Source organism: Drosophila santomea, chromosome 3L, assembly GCF_016746245.2.
Source record: "Drosophila santomea strain STO CAGO 1482 chromosome 3L, Prin_Dsan_1.1, whole genome shotgun sequence".
Classification (NCBI taxonomy): Eukaryota; Metazoa; Arthropoda; class Insecta; order Diptera; family Drosophilidae; genus Drosophila; species Drosophila santomea.
The window spans coordinates 571,266-588,357 of NC_053018.2; the positions used below are offsets into that span (position 1 = coordinate 571,266).

General features: G+C 43.2%; 1 protein-coding gene across 1 annotated transcript in view; it reads left to right on the top strand.

Annotated features, from left to right (window-relative positions):
* The window catches only part of LOC120449642 (homeodomain-interacting protein kinase 2), a 35,667-nt gene that overhangs the window by 10,682 nt on the left and 7,893 nt on the right, over window positions 1–17,092 (top strand). The window contains exons 3-4 of the mRNA XM_039632235.2: window positions 16,350–16,654; window positions 16,717–17,037. Of these exons, the coding sequence (XP_039488169.1) occupies window positions 16,350–16,654; window positions 16,717–17,037 (626 nt within the window). The remainder of the gene's footprint in view (window positions 1–16,349; window positions 16,655–16,716; window positions 17,038–17,092) is intronic.

Below are 17,092 nucleotides of genomic sequence, written 5' to 3' on the forward strand. Positions count from 1 at the left end.
AATGAAAAGATACGCTGGGAACAGAGTGGCAAAAGCACCGAAATATTGTTCGCTGCTCCAAGTACAGTGAGCTCCAATGAAAGCCATTCATAATACTCCTATTCGAGAATAGAGTATTCCAGAATTTGACAAGATCCAATGGAATTTCTTCAGCAGGTATTAAATTAGGTTTTAAATTAACCATAGCTGCTTATCCACTTGCGCCGTATCAATGTCCTCGCACTTCGCTCTCAATTTCCATTTCGATCAATCAATTTTAATGAAATTTCTCAGAACTTTTCGGGAGTGCCACACAAGCCGGCTCCTATTTTAGCACTCGCCTTAAAACACCTTTGGAAAGCCACCACCCACTTACACGCACATATACATTGCGAGGGATTAGGGAAAGCAAAGAGCAGGAAAACAGATTAGAAGGGAATGCACAACGAATGAGATGAATGAAAGTAGCATTAAAAGTAAATACAGTGAAAGTTCGCCTTGAGTGCCAGATTTCGTTCTAATTACAACGTAGTTGCTCTTCTTCCACTTGAAGTTTACTGTGGTATTAACCTAGTTCAAAATTAGGAGTAATTTTAAGTATTTACAAATTATTTAAGCCAGTGGCCACTGTAGCGGCAAATTAAGTACTATCAAAGCTGCTTAAGCCAAGGATAGATTGAGGGGGGTAGATTCCCAAGGGGGCAAGGTGCTGAAGGGCGATAGGTGCAAGAAAAAGCAGAAATAAATGCAGAGAACACCGGCCACAGAAATAGAATTCTCGGACTTACACAACGAGCTCAACGAAGGTGGTATCCACATACATATGTATGTCTATAGTGTATATAGTTGTAGTGGTTGGGGGGGCAGCATTAATTGGGGGGTGTTTGTCTTTGCCTCCGTCACAACACATTAAACGCAATTATAGAAAGTCAATTGAAGAGCAACAACAACAACAACAACAGCAACAGCGGACCAGGCAACAAACTTGTGCGCGGGCGTTGAAAGGCTGCAGAAAAAACAGAAAAAACAGAAAAAAGCCGCCATCAACGACATCAACGTCAAATGCGACTTGGTTTGCACACAAAAAGAAAAGCTCGGATACATTTTCATCCGCCGTTGGCAGGAGAGAGGAAAACCACCGCAACACGTGCCTCTATTTGCCTGTTTTGTCCAGATTGGGTCGTTTCCCAATTACACTGCAAGAACTTTACCCCCATTTCGAGATACTCTATTGAGATTTTGTGCATGCAGAAGGAATTGTATCTATCAGATCATTCTTCAACAACATTTCTTCTATTTTTTTATTATTGCTTAAGTCACTTTGTCATCTTTGTGTTTTGCTTCAGAGCTTTTCTTTCAGTGTGCGATTCATGCAGACCCCACAGTTCTCCCTCGGTTTCTCATCGCTTTTTGCTAATTCCATTTTGCATGCTGGGACGCCCTGCAGAGAAGTTTCTATTAAAATCCTTTCCTCGCTGTGGGAATAGATAAACAAAGTGGGTGGGGCGGGTGCCGGAGGAAAGTGGAAATGCGAGAAAAGTATGAAAATTCAAATAGTGCCTACAGGAATACTTGCGGAGAAAACTGTAGCAGGAGAAATGAGACATTTGCCGAGCTGGCTGAGCTTTCACCTCACAGATTTTGCTCCATATGTCGGAGATACATTTTTCGGTTCAGCTTACCACACAGATTCACTTTTCGGGGGCCCACTGTAACCGTTTTTCAGGCCTTAATTTGCAAGGTCTGTCGGCTTAGCAGCTAAAATCCAGAAATTGCTACCCCACCCCGCACTCCACTCCGTTTTTCTCGGCTTTTCCCAGGTTTTATTGCGCTTATCGAACTATCTGGCCGTAGTTTACCTGTTATTATTGTCATTTTCGCTTTCTACAGGTGTGTAGATGTTTGTTGTTGTTTTGCTTCGGGGCCTGAAATCGTATGACTAATGGGAGATTTGCTGTTTTGCTGTTTAGCTGTTCGCTATTTCTATACCTTTCTGCCTTCTGCTGCGTTTAAAAGCCGAAACAAGTTTCCAACTGTTTTTACTCGCCATTATTAATTGATGTTGTTGTTTTCATACGTTCGTGCCGGGGCGTTCCACACAATACACGCTAAAGTTGGAGTTTTTATATTAAATTTTGGTTATCCATCTGTATTTCAATAGAGCTCGGCTCTCCGCTGATATGCGGATATAAGTAGATTTGGATTAGACAAATTTGTTTAGCCGTCAAGGTTGTGTGAAGCGTCTGTTTGAGGAACAGAGAAAAAAACAAAACCTTTTATTCTACTGACTTTAATTTATCAATTCAGTTTGAGCGCAATGAATGTGCTTTATAGACCCGACTGATCAAGGTGCTTTAAATTGCAAATTGCAATTGGTTCCAGCAAATTTGGCCTGTGCATTTTTTGGGCTTTTAAATTGAGCACAAAGTATCAAGTTGCCAGTGCGCATTATGTATTAAAGGCGATTTTCTTAGCAATTTGCTGGTTTTCGTTCTACTTGTGTTTTAAATTACCACGCCCAGTTCCTTCAATCTTAAATTGTGCATTTCAAGCGATTCGACTAGAGAGCCAGAGAAGAAACCCAGCAAAATGAAAATATTGAATATGCAAAAAGACGTTTTCGACGTTGTTGATGTTGGCAGGCATAAATAAGCGAAGGAAAACATAAAAAACACACGGCAAAGTTATGCGACAGAAATGTGGCCCCCTCCCCTTTGCAATTTGTGCAGGCGGAATGGGCGGGGAAAAGCGGGGAAAGCCGGGGGAAAAGGGCAAACATTCCCGTGTAAAACTCGTCCATAAAATGCAGATAAGAAAAGCAAAAAGTTGCAGCCAAAGTGCAGTGCAGTTAGGCAACATTGTGGTCGCTCTCCTTTCCTTAGCTGTATTTTCTTTTTTTGTTTCGGCCTGTTTTGCCTTTAAGGCGGCGCACATACATGCACATATATATTTGTTCTTGTCTTATTACACAAATTTAAATATTTAAAATGAAATTCGCCCGTCCTCTGGGCGGCAAAAGGTGGCCGTGCTTGCTTTTCTCGTTTCTCGTTTGCTGGTTGGGCAATTAGGTTGAAAATATTCTTGCTGCTTTACATTCCCTGGCTGGCGATTCTTTTTTTTTTGGACATTGCATGCATTTCACTTCATTTATTTTCGCTGCTGTTTTCATTTTAATTTTAGTCCGCCGAAAGGAATGGCGTTTTTAATCACACCATTGTTGGCTGCATTAAACCGAAAATCGGTTGGAATACTGTGTTTTAAGCATAGCTATCTCTCTTCTGATTTGCAGTTTTTAATTTCCTGTAAAAATCTTATTAATATTTATTCTCGCTCGTCTGATTGCTGCAATGCAATGGGATTTATAGAGCCGTATAAAGTGCTTTATAGGCGGCGGTTATCTATAAGAACTGTTTCTGTTTATGATTGATAATAAAAGTGCGAGTGAAATGCTGATAACTAAAGATAATCATTTGTGTGCGCATATTAAGGGTTTTTTTGTTGTGGGTGGTTTCCACCCATCACTGTTTCAAATTCCCGAGCTCGTCTCATTAAACTCGTCTGAAAATATTCATAAATCTAAGCTGGCACTCACTATTCACTCCACTGCTGGTTGGTCTTTGATAAATACGCGCAAAGAGCGGAATTAACGACAAGCCACTCGAACATTAATTATGCATTTCTGTATAATTTATGAATTTAATGTTTCACATTTTTGTATTACTAATTAAATGAACGCTTATTTGTGTGATGAATTATGTTAATAGCCTTCGCCGCTGTCTGTCCGCTTGTTAGTCTGTCCTTCTCCGGGTTTCTCTGCTGATTCAGTTTGCAATTGCTGAGGGGGCGGAGGTGGGGGGCCGTCCATGGGCGGCGAGTGGTTGGCCAGGGGATCGGGTGTAACCGCTGCCAACTGTCAGCCCACACTCGCATTCGCATTTGACGACGACGGCGCCAAACTTCTCCACCAGCCCACTCGACGAGCCAAGTGAAACTTGTCGCCCCTTTTTCCCCTTCTTGTTGCCCCTCTTCTCCTCGTCTCGTCGCGTCGCGTCTGTGGCTGCTGCCACATCCCCCTTTTGCTACGCCCCTGGTTGCTCTGTACTCGGTTGCGCCTCTGAGTCATAGTTTGCACTGAGTTTGTTTGCTCGCTGCCTCCATTTGCTGCGAAACAGTGTGCATACCCTGTCCCAAAAAAGGTTGCCTCTGGACAAGTGATTCATCTGCCGGAGACAGCTTTAAATGGGATTAGAAACATATCCGAATTAGTAGGCAGTTGCACTGGTTAAACCTTTGCCTTTTTGGATGTATTTTAAACCGATTAACGGCAAATATCGCATTTGAAAAGCAGGCTTTTAGATGTGAAGTAACACTTCTGTTTGATTTTCACACAAATGTGTATATGTTTAGAAGCATATAAAGTAGCTTCCAGTTATTGCTCTAAAACAGTTTTTGAAGCCAGCTTAAATGCAAATTCGCATCTACAAACTGCCTGCTTCATAATCCCAAAAGCGTGTTACATCTTCGGCTAAGAACTTTCGCCGGCTGATGGCTGCCAGCTCCTTCCACTTCTATTAGTCATTGGCCATTCGTTCGGCGATATGTTGCAACATAAACTCACTCCGCAGTTGTGGCTATTGGCCTGGTCGGTCGAGCCACCCCAAGAGTGGATTATAGAGCAGTGATGTCAGCGGGATCCGCTGTCTATATAGTACATAGTATATGCCATCCCCTTTCATACCCTTAACCTAGCCCAATGTCACTGCTGCTTTTCACCCCAAACGAAAACAAGAAGTTTGTGTTTTGTTTGGTTTTTGTTTGGGTTTCAGTCTTGGCCTCTTCCCTTTTGCTTTTCCCGGCTATCAGAGCTGTGTTTTGTCTGGGTTTTCTCGGAACTTGGGTACTATTATGGGAAGTGCTCTTCCTTCTGGCGTTTCCACATTTCGCTAGTTGTTCTCTACGTATGAAATTTCATAAGCTTTTTGCTACTTTTCTTTTTCTGGTTCATTTTTATGTTAATTTATGAACAATTTTCCCTTTTTTATGGCCTTTTATTGCTGGCCACTCAATTTCTCAACCTTCTCGGTCTGTCATAGCCTTCTTATTACACTTTTCTGAACTATTCCTTTTTCCTGTCATGCCACATGCTTATAATTCCATTTGAATTTCTAGCGCTCGACTTGAAGTTTTCATTTCCGCTGAACTATTTTCGGGGGTAAAGTTTCGCGCCCGCTTTTATGGGAATGTTCGTTAAAGGGGGGATCTTCGGTATTGGCTTCCTTTCGGGTCTTTGAACTTGTTTTCGTGCGTTTTTGCGGCTCATAACATTAAATGTGGCCTTTTGTTGTTCTTTGGCGCTTGGGGTTCTACAGCTGGCTCGACTTTATGGCTGTTGCCTGAAATGAAACACATTTCGTGCGTTTTATGCGTTCGCCGGGCGTATGAGTAATATTTTGTGCTTTTATTGCGCATACGTCGTGTGGTCCCTTGTTCGCTCGCTCGTCTTGCTAACGAAATGTTTCGTTCGTACACCTCAATGCATTTAAAATTATTCAATACAAGATGTAGTTAGGCGCAATTAACGCAGAGAAAATTGCAATGGTAAATTGGATGCGCTGTAGCTGTTTCTTTCGCCCGATCTCTTGGGCATTTTGTATATGCTTTTTGTCTTTTGTTTCTCCCCGATTTCGGGGCCTATTCTGAACAATCGTTTTGAAAAAATTTAAAATGCCCATGCAAAAGAGGCGTGTCAATTACATTAACTAGAGCACGCCATTCCAACATTCCGGGCCAACAACCAATCAAGCGGCTATATGGAATTCCTCCTGCGCCCCCCTGCTCGTAGCCATAATTCATATTGCATCGATTGATCCATATTTTATAATGCCCGAACACAAACAGCGAGCGGACCAACCCAATTGGAATTGGCTTATTTTCGTTTTCCACGAGGTTGGGCGTCTAGAAACGAGGCTAAACTAATCGGGGGCGGGGTGAATAATTCATCACTCAAGTGTCGCACTCACGACCCATAACTCATGTCCACTTCAAGCCGATTACAATGCGAGTTTTCTACATTTTTCTACGCACCGATACTCGCACTGAAACAATAGTTTTGCGATAACTAGTTGCTTTTATTCGAAGCGAGCTCGCGATTCCTTTATCGCCCTCACAGCTGCTAAAACAAATGTGCACCATCCTTATCAATAGTTCTAAAATAAAGTGCATTTATATCGCCATGTGCTTATGAACATTCTATATGAAGATTCTACTCCCGATGTAAATAGCTATATTTTTGCTAGTGTATTCAGAACAAAGAAGAAGGGCGGGATGACATAATAATGTCATTGCACTCTTGAACTCCTCTCTTCGTCATCGTCATTGTGGCAAATACAGCAATGACAGTTCCAGCAGAACAACGAGCATGAATATATTATGGATGCGATAATGATAATGATGTTAATGATGAGGCACTAACATAATACTACGAAATTAAACCAAACGAGCGATTTCAGTGCAGGTGGACAGCATTAAGTTCTATTTTCGCCAAGCAAAATAAAAGCAGACAAACCAAAATCAAAATGTTTCCTCAAATCAGCTTAAGCCAGAAATATTTGAAATACTTTATTGGGAATGCTGCAAATAAGTGAAAAGTTGCATCAGACTTATTATGAATAATCTATAATCTATTCAAACGACTCAAAGTCGTGGAAAAAAAGTTTAAAGAGAACATTTTTGATTCGAAAGCCTTAGCGACAAAATATTTTAATTTGAAAGAGAAGCGGGAAATAATCGAAAAGTCGTGTGCTTTGAATCTGGATTGCATTTGGCTACTGGTTTTGCCTTTCTGCTCAAAATGCAGTGGATTTTCATTCGATTTCTAATTTGCAGCGCGGTTTTTATTACTTTTCTTGACTGCTGCTGGCTTTTCCTTTCGTTTGGCCAACCCCTTCGACTTGTTTTGCTTATGTTGTGTGTTCAATCAAATTGACACGCTTTCCCTTTTTGCTTCATTTCCTTTGCCCGTCTGCTTTTGCAGGCTGTTTGCATTTGCATTTAAATTACATTGGATACCGAAATTTGAAAACGATTCGCTCGGTTTTTCTCCATTTTGGGTACTGGGTGCTGGGAACGCGGATTGTGGGATTGGCTTGAACTTTGCGCAGACCCAATGCCGGTGCAAAAATGTGATACTTTTCGCAAATGATCCCCAGGAGTGGGAAATCGCGGTGGGAGTATGATACTCGAACTTTTCAGGATTGAAGAAGGAAACAGTATAATTAGGCTAATAAAAGCAATAATTAAATTCCTGGCTTGATTTTGCAAGGCTTGAAGGGGTGTTTTATTGGGATATTTTCCCTATGTGCCTTGCCAGTGAGTGTTGATTGCTTATCTGAAATTCAAATTTTCCCCTTCCAATCGCGAGTAACATAATATTTTTAACCATATGTCCACCCAACGAAGTGCATGATTTTAATCAGTGACTGTTGTCCGACTGTTGTTCAGTTCAGTTGCTGTTTATGTTGTTTTTCCATACTTTATTTTATTTGCGCTGCTTTCATGCGTCAAAATATTTTCCAGTTTTATTAGCTGTTGTTGCCGTCGTCGACTGTCGATAGATGTAGATGCAGTGTCGTTGTTCCAGTTCTCTCGATGATGATCATTACGATGAAGACTTGTTAGACTTGACGCACGGCCGAGAGAGAGGGAGAACGGCGGGCGAAAGAGACGGACAGAGGCCTGGTTAGCTGATGCTATTTTTATTTGGTTGCTGTTGTGTTTGCAGCTCTTGTCGCGTCTCGAGGCGCCTTCACCCCTCCATAGAATCTGGCTCCCATGTCACTCCACTTTCCAGTGCACCCGCGTTTGACCTCAATTGAAGTTAACTCCGCTTGGCTGGGCGCTTCTCAAATTGTCTCTTACGAAAATACCCTGCCATATGAAGTGCATTTGTTCTTATCGCTATATAATCAATTCACAGAGTTCATTCACTAAGAAATCTATCTTCACCATTTAAAAGATCCATCTTCTTCAAAACTAAAGTTAAGGTTGTCTTCAGATTAGATCATTTTGATCTTGAATGCAGCAGCACATTTATGACACGTTTAATAACTTGAAAAAGTTGCAGAAAACAGGAATATTATGAATAATAATAAATTAATATTTTGCATAGGTTGTATTTCGTATAAAACCGCTTCCTCAGAACATTCTGAAATTAATGATTTGTTAATGGCGACCATTCGTTTGAAAACATTATACGATCAGTTTTATTATTTTCGAACCTGCCAATTTTCTGTGTGCCGCACACTCATGGCTATTTCTTTTCGATTCTTTTTGTGCCAAAGTTGTTTTCCAACTGAAAAGACCACCCACCGCCCGCCCACTTGTACCAGCACACCTGAAGAGTTATGCGCCCACGCCCACTTCCGTCGGCTGTCGTCTCACGCCCCTGCGCCTCTTGCCTCTTCCACTTGCCTCCCTCTTGTCACCGGGTTACTTTAGGTCATTGCAGCTGGCGTTACGCTTCTAATGCTCGCTTGAAGGACGTCGACGTCGACTGCGACTGCACTGCGACTGCGACTACGAGAGTTATGCGCCCCGATGTTTATACTTTTGTAGTAGTTGTCATTCTATGGCCAGACTAAGAAAAAAATAAATAAAAACCAAGCGACCTTTAAGCGGTCGTCAACACTTTGTTTACTTCAACACAAAGTCGTTTCGCTAGTCTAGCCACATGGAAAAATGCAAACAAAACTGAGAAAGATTCAGTATTCCTAATTACAATGGGTTCTATCAGATAAACCAGTATGCGAGGAATGCGGGAACTCTGGGTGATAAGAGCCACTGTTTCCAGGGGTTAGATGAAAGAACTTGATAGGAGATTGCATCCCAAGAAGCTACTTACCATTTGCACAGTTTGAACATATTGAACAAAGAGTGTTTAGGGTTCTACTATTAACATTTTAAGCAAACAATACGTTCGGGTCTATCGACTACCTATATTCTATAAAGCAGGCACAAACCTATGTTAGTTCGGAATTTAAATGTTTTCTGTTTCGATAGAAGAGTCTTGCCATTTTGGTTTCGAAACCATTCAGTTAACATAATGATTCTGCATTTCTTTCATCACATAGCCCGCCATTCATCGTCCAATTTCAAGTTTCTGTGCAATTTGCCAATTTCAATTCGGTTCATTTCGAATGGTTGATCTTAATCTGCGAAGAGCAAAACTTTCACCCGCCGAAAAGTGGACGGCGAACAAATTTCCCTTTAATTTTGTATTATTTTGTTGGTTTGTTTCGGTTTTGTGTTGGGTATTTTCGGTTTCTTTTGCCATGAATTACGTTTAATTTGAAATGATTTCGTTGCTATTGCCGCTGTCGACTTGTCAACTGCATGCAACATTTAACCGAAAGGCAGCGAAAAGCAACCGAAAAAGCGATCAAAATGTGGATCGTTACGCGGGGGGTTTTTTGGGTGGGCGGGAAAAGGGGGTGGCATTGTGGGTGGAGGTAAACGCCACCCGCCATCGTATCCGTTGCTCAGTCAGCATCCAAAAGCTTTCGCACTGCGAAATAAATCCACTTGCGTTCCACAAGCGTTTACCTCTCGTCGCACACTCGCGACCAAGAGATTAGTTTCGGAACCAAAAAAAATGAAGAAAGCTAAACAGAGAGCTATCGAAAACATTATTTTTTATAGTTTCCACAGACCTTCTGTTAATAAATGAACAAGATTGTTTAAAGAAATGCCTCATTCATACATTAGATACACTACTATGTGTGTGTATCGTGTTGTGGGTGCTGCTTTTACCTAATTTTTCCTCTTGCCGCTCTAGCTGCGCCGCGCAATAGCCTGGAAAACTCTCAGAAACCATGCTGCCGTAGATCCGCGCAATTTAAATTGAAATTGCAATGGAAATTTCATGGATTTTTTTTTTACTTTTTTACTTTTTGTGGTGTTTTGTCTGTTTGGCAGATCCGCAAAGCGGCACCGAAAAAAAGGAGCACAAAAAGCAGCTCTTTAAAGGCCATTTTGTGTTATTGTGTTTGCTGTAATTGAATCTTGTTTGCTGGCTGCATTGTTGTGGCTCCGCGGCAATAATGGCAATAATGGCAATATTCGAAAGAAACCCGATTCGAGCATTAACCAATGGCAGTGTCAGCTTATGCTTTCCACGCAGAGAAAAGCTCTTGAATGTCTTGCAAAATAATAATAATCAATGGGTATTTACAAAGAGTCGATTTGTTTCACTGTCTAGACGCGCTTGATCATCAGCTTTGTTTCAATTTATTTTCTTGGGAAATAGCAACAATTTCTTGACGTGCACAGAGAGAAATAGCGATATCGAATGGCAAAGCGGGAGCGATCGTTGGGGATTTGTTGTTGCTGGGCGCTGGCTTCATTGGCGTCATTGCAGTGGACGGCGCTGCCTCGGTCGACGTCTTGAATGCAATCAAGTGTGCAATGCAATTACACAAATGGAAGGAGCAACAACAACAACGAGCCAGAACAACAGCAATGGCAGCAGTAGAAAAAGTAAAACAATTAAAGCAACAACAATTGCAGTAACTTCAGCATTATTCAGCACTTTGTTGTTGCTTACTCTGGATAACCCTAGCAATTCGCCCAGAAGTCGGGTAGTCTCGAAATGTGTTAATTACGGAAACTATTACTGAGACTAATGTACACCTACAATTTTAACAAAAGTTTCCTTTTAAAAGTTCACAATTCCATTTAATCCCACATCACTTAAGAGAAATTATAATATTCTGCAATCGAGGGTATTTCTAGCGTCGTTATCGCCAGCGTGGCCTCGGCTTTTGGCCATATTGTTGCCAAGCTGCAAAGGCGCACAAATCAAAACGAGACGAAATGAGGGGGGGCTTATAACACACACAAATATAAAAGTGGCAACTTTTATTTCGAGCTGCCAACTTGAAGCAAGAAATTCACTGAAGCGTTGTTGTTGCCGCCGCTGGTGCATTTGATTTATTGCATTTTCCATTTGGCTAAGCGTGGCAAATGCGAAAATACGAACTTCCGATTGCCATTTGGAAAATATGTACATATGTAAATGGCGTTTCTTGGCAACATGTTGCATGCAACGCCCGCTGTTGCCGGGCCATCGATTCAATCATCATTCTCATCATCCATCGATGCCATGTTGCCAGCTGGAGAGCTAACGATGCATTTTGAGTGGACTCGAGAACCCGTCTAACTTGGTGGCTAGCCACTAACTGGGATAACACATCGATTTGGTGGAGAACCTGAAGCCATTGCGTTGATTAAAAATGGGGAGAAGCTCAGCAAACGAGCTGATCACAGACTAATGACGTTCGGTCTTTAGTATATCTGTACAGCGATCGTTAATACAGGGGATCTGTTAATATGAAACGATGCATTTTGAGTGATTCTCTTTTATTTCTTGTTTTTGGTACATCTTCTCTGGTTCGAAGTTGTGAAAGTACCATGTGATGTTTTCTGCTTCGTTTTTTAGAAAGGCGACAGTTTGTTTCCATGCCCCGCTTCTTCGTGCAGCAGCAACATGTCGCTGCAATTTGTTGCACGAGTGCCACATCTGACATTATCTGAAATTTTAAAGATCGTCGCTTCTTTCTCGCTGCTTTTGCCTGGGATAACTCGTCTTCTGATTGTCGTTGGGAACATCACAGAGGTTTTGGTGGGTGAAGGGGGCGGTAGTGGCGGGTGGAGTATGCAAATGAGTGCAAGATTGCCATCGGGTGTTAAATATGCAACACGGGCCATGAAATATGCAACGCCAGCAGCTTCAGCAGCAGCAGCAAAGTCAGATACATAATCAGAAAAATCAGCAACAGTAAGTGCACAAATGCATGAAGCAGCAGCAGCACTGAAAGCCACGTCTCTAGCACGACAAAAACAAGCTGCAACATCACTGATACAACACCATACAATAGAAAGCTATGTCTATGCAACATAAGCCTCAAAAGTGGCAGCAGTAGTTTAGCACACATCTATGAAAAACGCAGCAGCAGCAGCGCCAGTAATAAAGTTAGAAGGAAGGCTGTTCATGTGACAAACCCGCAGCAAAATCAGCAGCAACTGCAACATTGTCAACAGCAACATTGGCAACAGCAGCAACATCCATAATAATGATGGCCAGAAGAAGCAGCAGCAGCAGAAGAATCACGAAAGCTTCTGGGTAATTGCTCCGCCTTCCACGTCTCTTTCTTCTCGGCTTTCAGCGCCGACTTTCTCCGTTGTTCTTGCACGTTCTGCCTGCTCCCATTTCACACTGTTTGCTGGGCGGGGAGAGGGGGAGAGGGGCGGGTGTGAGAGGCGGAGAAGGAGGTGGAAAGGGGGCGGAGAGGTCGCCGGCAACTTTGTTGGCCGGGCAATTGTCGCTGCTGCTGCTGCTGTTGCTGTTTTTCTGCTGCTTTTGGAACTTGTTTTTTGTTCGTGTCTGTAGGTTCATGTTTTGTAGGTGCCACCTATGCTGTTGTTGCTGCTGTTGTTGTTGCTTTTTCTGTTGTTGCTGGCTTCGTCAGGTGCGTTGACAAGTGGAAATGCTTGGCCGTGCATTGCTCTCATTGCAGCGACAAATATTTATACTCTCCCTCCACCTCCCTCCCCCTGCCAGCCACCCGCTTTTCGCCCAAACGCCCAGCCACCCCGAAAGCCAAGGCCCCCCTCCAGCCCCTCGTCGTGACTGCGGCTGCGATACACAGAAACAGAAATTATAGTGTTTCAGCAGTATGATTTCAGGGCAGCCACCTTGACTCCCGGTTTTCTATATCATATCGTGATAATGCATATTCATTATAAAGCGCTTGATGTTCGCAATCATGCACATTAGTTGGCCGCAACTTGTTTGGTAGCTTCTAAGTGGTTTTTCAGTTCGAAAATATTACGTTAGGTATCAACTTTATTTAAATATTTAAAGTGTAAGCTGAAATGCCTGTTATTTCAGTGTAAGCTTCTCTTGGTTCTTGTCCCCGTTTTTTCCGATCCCCTGCCCCTTTTCCATCCCTTGTTTATTGTTTGCGGCGATTAATCAGCGCATTTAATATGCGGCAAACGCACTGCAACAACAGCAATAACAACAACCAAAATATAGGAGGAGCCATGGCTCCATGGAGCCCAAGCACGCGGCTACAGCTAAAGCCGGAGTTCAGACAAGTTGGGTCCAAGCCAACTAACCTGTTGCTTTCACAGTGTTTTCCCCTGTTTTATGTTTTTGCATTTAGCGCGTTTGCTGCCTTCCCTCTTTTTCATTTAGCGCCTTTCCGCTTCCGTTTTGTAAATAATTTATTTTGAATTTCTCGATGCTATATAATTATGCTCGTTTTTCGCTTTGTTTCACTTCCGCTGCAAGGTTTTGGGCTGCATTTTAACAAAAGCACAAAAGCCAAAGTGGTGAATTTGCATTTTCGCTTCGCTAAAAACCAACGCGGCGTATACATAAGTGAAATGCTGGAAAGTCCCACCACATAGCCAAAAAGTTCTCAAAACTTTCTCCGCAACTCGAAAATCTGTAAGACAATGGTAACTATAGTAGTTCCCGAACATTGAACTTATCCCCCGCGAATGTCGTAATCAAAATTAAGCAATTACTGCACGTGTTCTCTCGGGATTAGCTTGAAATTGCCAACTAGCGTATTGAACTTGTTCAATGGGATTACAAACATCTATGAAGAGAAATCCCTTGTGCTGCCAAGTCGACTCGGAACCCAAGCCAATTTCCCATCCAGGGACACAGTACCATGGTGTTTATCAGTTTTCTGCTTAAAAACCGCAATGAACTCGTTGGGCGATCAACCATTAACCGATAACAAACAACATCGGCGATAATGGCAACTGGGAACCACTAGGGCAGCAAGGGGTTAACATGGAACACAAGTTCGAATAACTAGGAAAAAACCCAAGTAAACCTTGGGGAGTTCCACATTCTTTTAAAGTAGTGGTTTTCATAAGGGCTAACTGGGGATATTTCGCATTAAACATTTCTAGCACCGACATTCTTTTGTTTGGAATAATTTTTTCTGCACTCTTCAATTACTTTGAATGCCCATTGGACTAACGATATTGGTTTGAATACAGCTGCCTAAGCGAATCCAATTCAATTTGGATCTCCGGATGCAGATCGGTTGCATCGGGCAAACGCCCCCGCAAATCATTCGATACAACGCCCCCGTTTAGGTTCATGCACCCTCCTAGCCCCACCCCCGTACCCCATCCCCCATCCCCACCAGCATTTACAGTTGGCTGAATCTTTTATGCAACAGACACAGAAATTGGAAAAAACAGAGGAGGGTGGGGGAAGGGGGCAACTAAAACACAAATACGAGTGGAAACCGCAGGCAGCGCAGATTCGTTTTGTTTGCTAAAACTGCGTCACGTTGCAAGTTTGCCTCCGTGTGGCCTCCTGCCCCTCCTCCTCCCCCTCTTCTCTAAATTTCAGCTACTGCTGCCGAGATTTGCGTAAACAAAATCGGTTTTATTATATATTTTTTTTCTTTTTCCGGCGCTGCTGCGTTGTGTAACCCGAGGGACAAATGATGTCAAAGCACTGGCAACTTTTGTGCTGAGTGTGCACTTGCAGGGAAAATTTAGACAATTCAGACAATAAAACATATGCACTAGCAACTTATAAAATATAAACATATTAATAAGAAAGCTTTGCTGGAGCAGTGTTTCCATTACACTTAATCTACAACTGATTGGCACTAAAAATTACTCAAGAGTTTATGTTACAACATACTTTTCTACACCTTTGATTTAAAATTGCCAATAGTTTGATTGTAGTATTTGCTAATAAATACTGTTTTGTTAAGTTTTCTGCGAGTGTGTCCATATAACTTGTTGCTGCTGGCAGGATGATGCAGCAAATGCTCTTGCCACGTGAGCGTTGTGCAAGAAGTCCTTGCCACAGAACTGGAGCAGAACTGGTCCACGAGAGAGCTATCAAATTAGTGGGTTGGCTGGGAGGGGTGAGGAGACTGAGGAGGCAGAGGAGGCTTGGAAACTGGGCAACCTTCGATTTGACCTTCGCTGCCTCCGCCGGCGACTTTTGCCTTCGCGGTGACCTCCATTGGCTGCCTGCCTTTGCCTGCCTTTCCATTTCAATTTCGTCTTTCGGTTTTCAACTGGTATTCAAGTTTTTTCTCTTTGCCCCGTTTTGCATAATTTATTGCATTTATTTTAGTTGATATTATTTTCATTTCATTCACTGCTGGCGCCGCCTCAAGTTTCGCCATAAATTTCCCACCGCACGTCTCAGTTTTCATCGCGTGTGTCCTTAATTTTAGCATTGATTGCCTCTCACTCCTCACTCTCACTTCGCCGCTGTCCAGTTAGCTTACCCAAGCTGACCACGCCCACGTGACCCGACCCTTCTGCTGGGAAGCCCAGGAAACCAGCCGTTCCTTTCCCGGTGTATATAATTGCCCAGAGTGCGTGGGTGAGAGTCCTTCTATGGCCCTTTTAACGCCCCTCGCTCCCATTCATATCAAATGTCCTTTGACGTAAATTAATTAGGTTATGTGAATACGTGAAGAAGTAGCAATCGATGTTGGGAGGTTGCCATAGACCTGACCTGCCTAGTTAACTGCTTCTATTTTTAGTTGCTAACTACGGGCTAGTCAGGCGAAGTGGATGGCATGGAACTCAACATGTGTTCGCCATAATGATGTTATGCCATCGCATCACGTTGTGATGAACAAGTTCTAAGGGAACCATAATTCCCACAATTAAAGTATGAAATTAAATGATGTTTTATTTGAAGATAGCTCACACAGTAAATTCACTCATTCAAGCTGATGCATCGTTTACAGCTTTCGAGAGCATCATGACTTCTGCAAGCACATAAATGAATTTCTTGGCCTGAAGTGGGGATACATCTCAGTCATAATTCCACTTCCGTGGCATCTACATTGCTACCTACACTCCGTGTCCACCCATTCACTTAGTCATCTTCATCATTGTTGGCCAATTACCATAATGTTTTCCTTTTTTCGGCGCTTTCTTCGCCGCTTTGTTGGGGGCGTTGACAAGTCGCAAATGGTGATGTGAGTGCAGTGCACAGATACAGATTCTATAGGCCATATAGCCATACAATATGAGTGCGTCTCGGGCAGAATGGAAAGGTGGAACTGCGTTCAGTTGCATTTTATCGGCTAGATTGCGAGGTAGCGAAATTGCCCGACATCGAAAAAAGGTGGCGACAGGAAATTTTCCTCGACAAAGAAGCGGAAGAAACACAACACGTACACAAAAGAACAATGATCTCCTTAGTCATAAGAAGGCTTTTTAGAAAAGGTGCACAATTAGCTTTAGATACCGTGATGCCAAATGAATTGCTAACTAATAATATTTGACTCTTGCGAATCTTTCAGATTGTGATTGCGGCTGCGTAGACTCATATAACTCCAGCCACGGCCCGCCAGCGCAGCAGGACTCTTCAGCAGCAGCGGGAGCAGGATCTGGAGGATCTAAAGCGGGATTGGGATCGGGAGGAGCAGGAGCAGGACCAGACGGAATCGGGCGGATCAGCAGCCTCAAAACGGCGCACACAAAGGTCGCCACCTCGGGGGGTCATGCCAACACGCAGCCCCCCAGCAAAAGGTCGAGCAGCGGAGCGGATGGCGACTACCAGCTGGTGCAGCACGAGGTGCTCTATTCCCTGTCGGCGGAGTATGAGGTGGGGTTTTTGTTTATTCAATGTACATTTTCGGATACTAACAGGCACTTCTTTGATTACAGGTACTGGAGTTCTTGGGCCGCGGCACCTTTGGCCAGGTGGTCAAGTGCTGGAAGCGCGGCACCTCCGAGATCGTGGCCATCAAGATCTTGAAGAACCATCCTTCGTATGCGCGGCAGGGCCAGATCGAGGTCTCGATCCTTTCGCGCCTCAGCCAGGAGAATGCCGACGAGTTCAACTTTGTGCGGGCCTTTGAGTGCTTCCAGCACAAGAACCACACCTGCCTGGTATTCGAGATGCTGGAGCAGAACCTGTACGATTTCCTCAAGCAGAACAAGTTCTCGCCGCTGCCCCTCAAGTACATAAGGCCCATTCTGGAGCAGGTGAGTCACAACTTCTAAAAGCTACCGGAGATCCTTGACTAATTCTGCTCTTCCT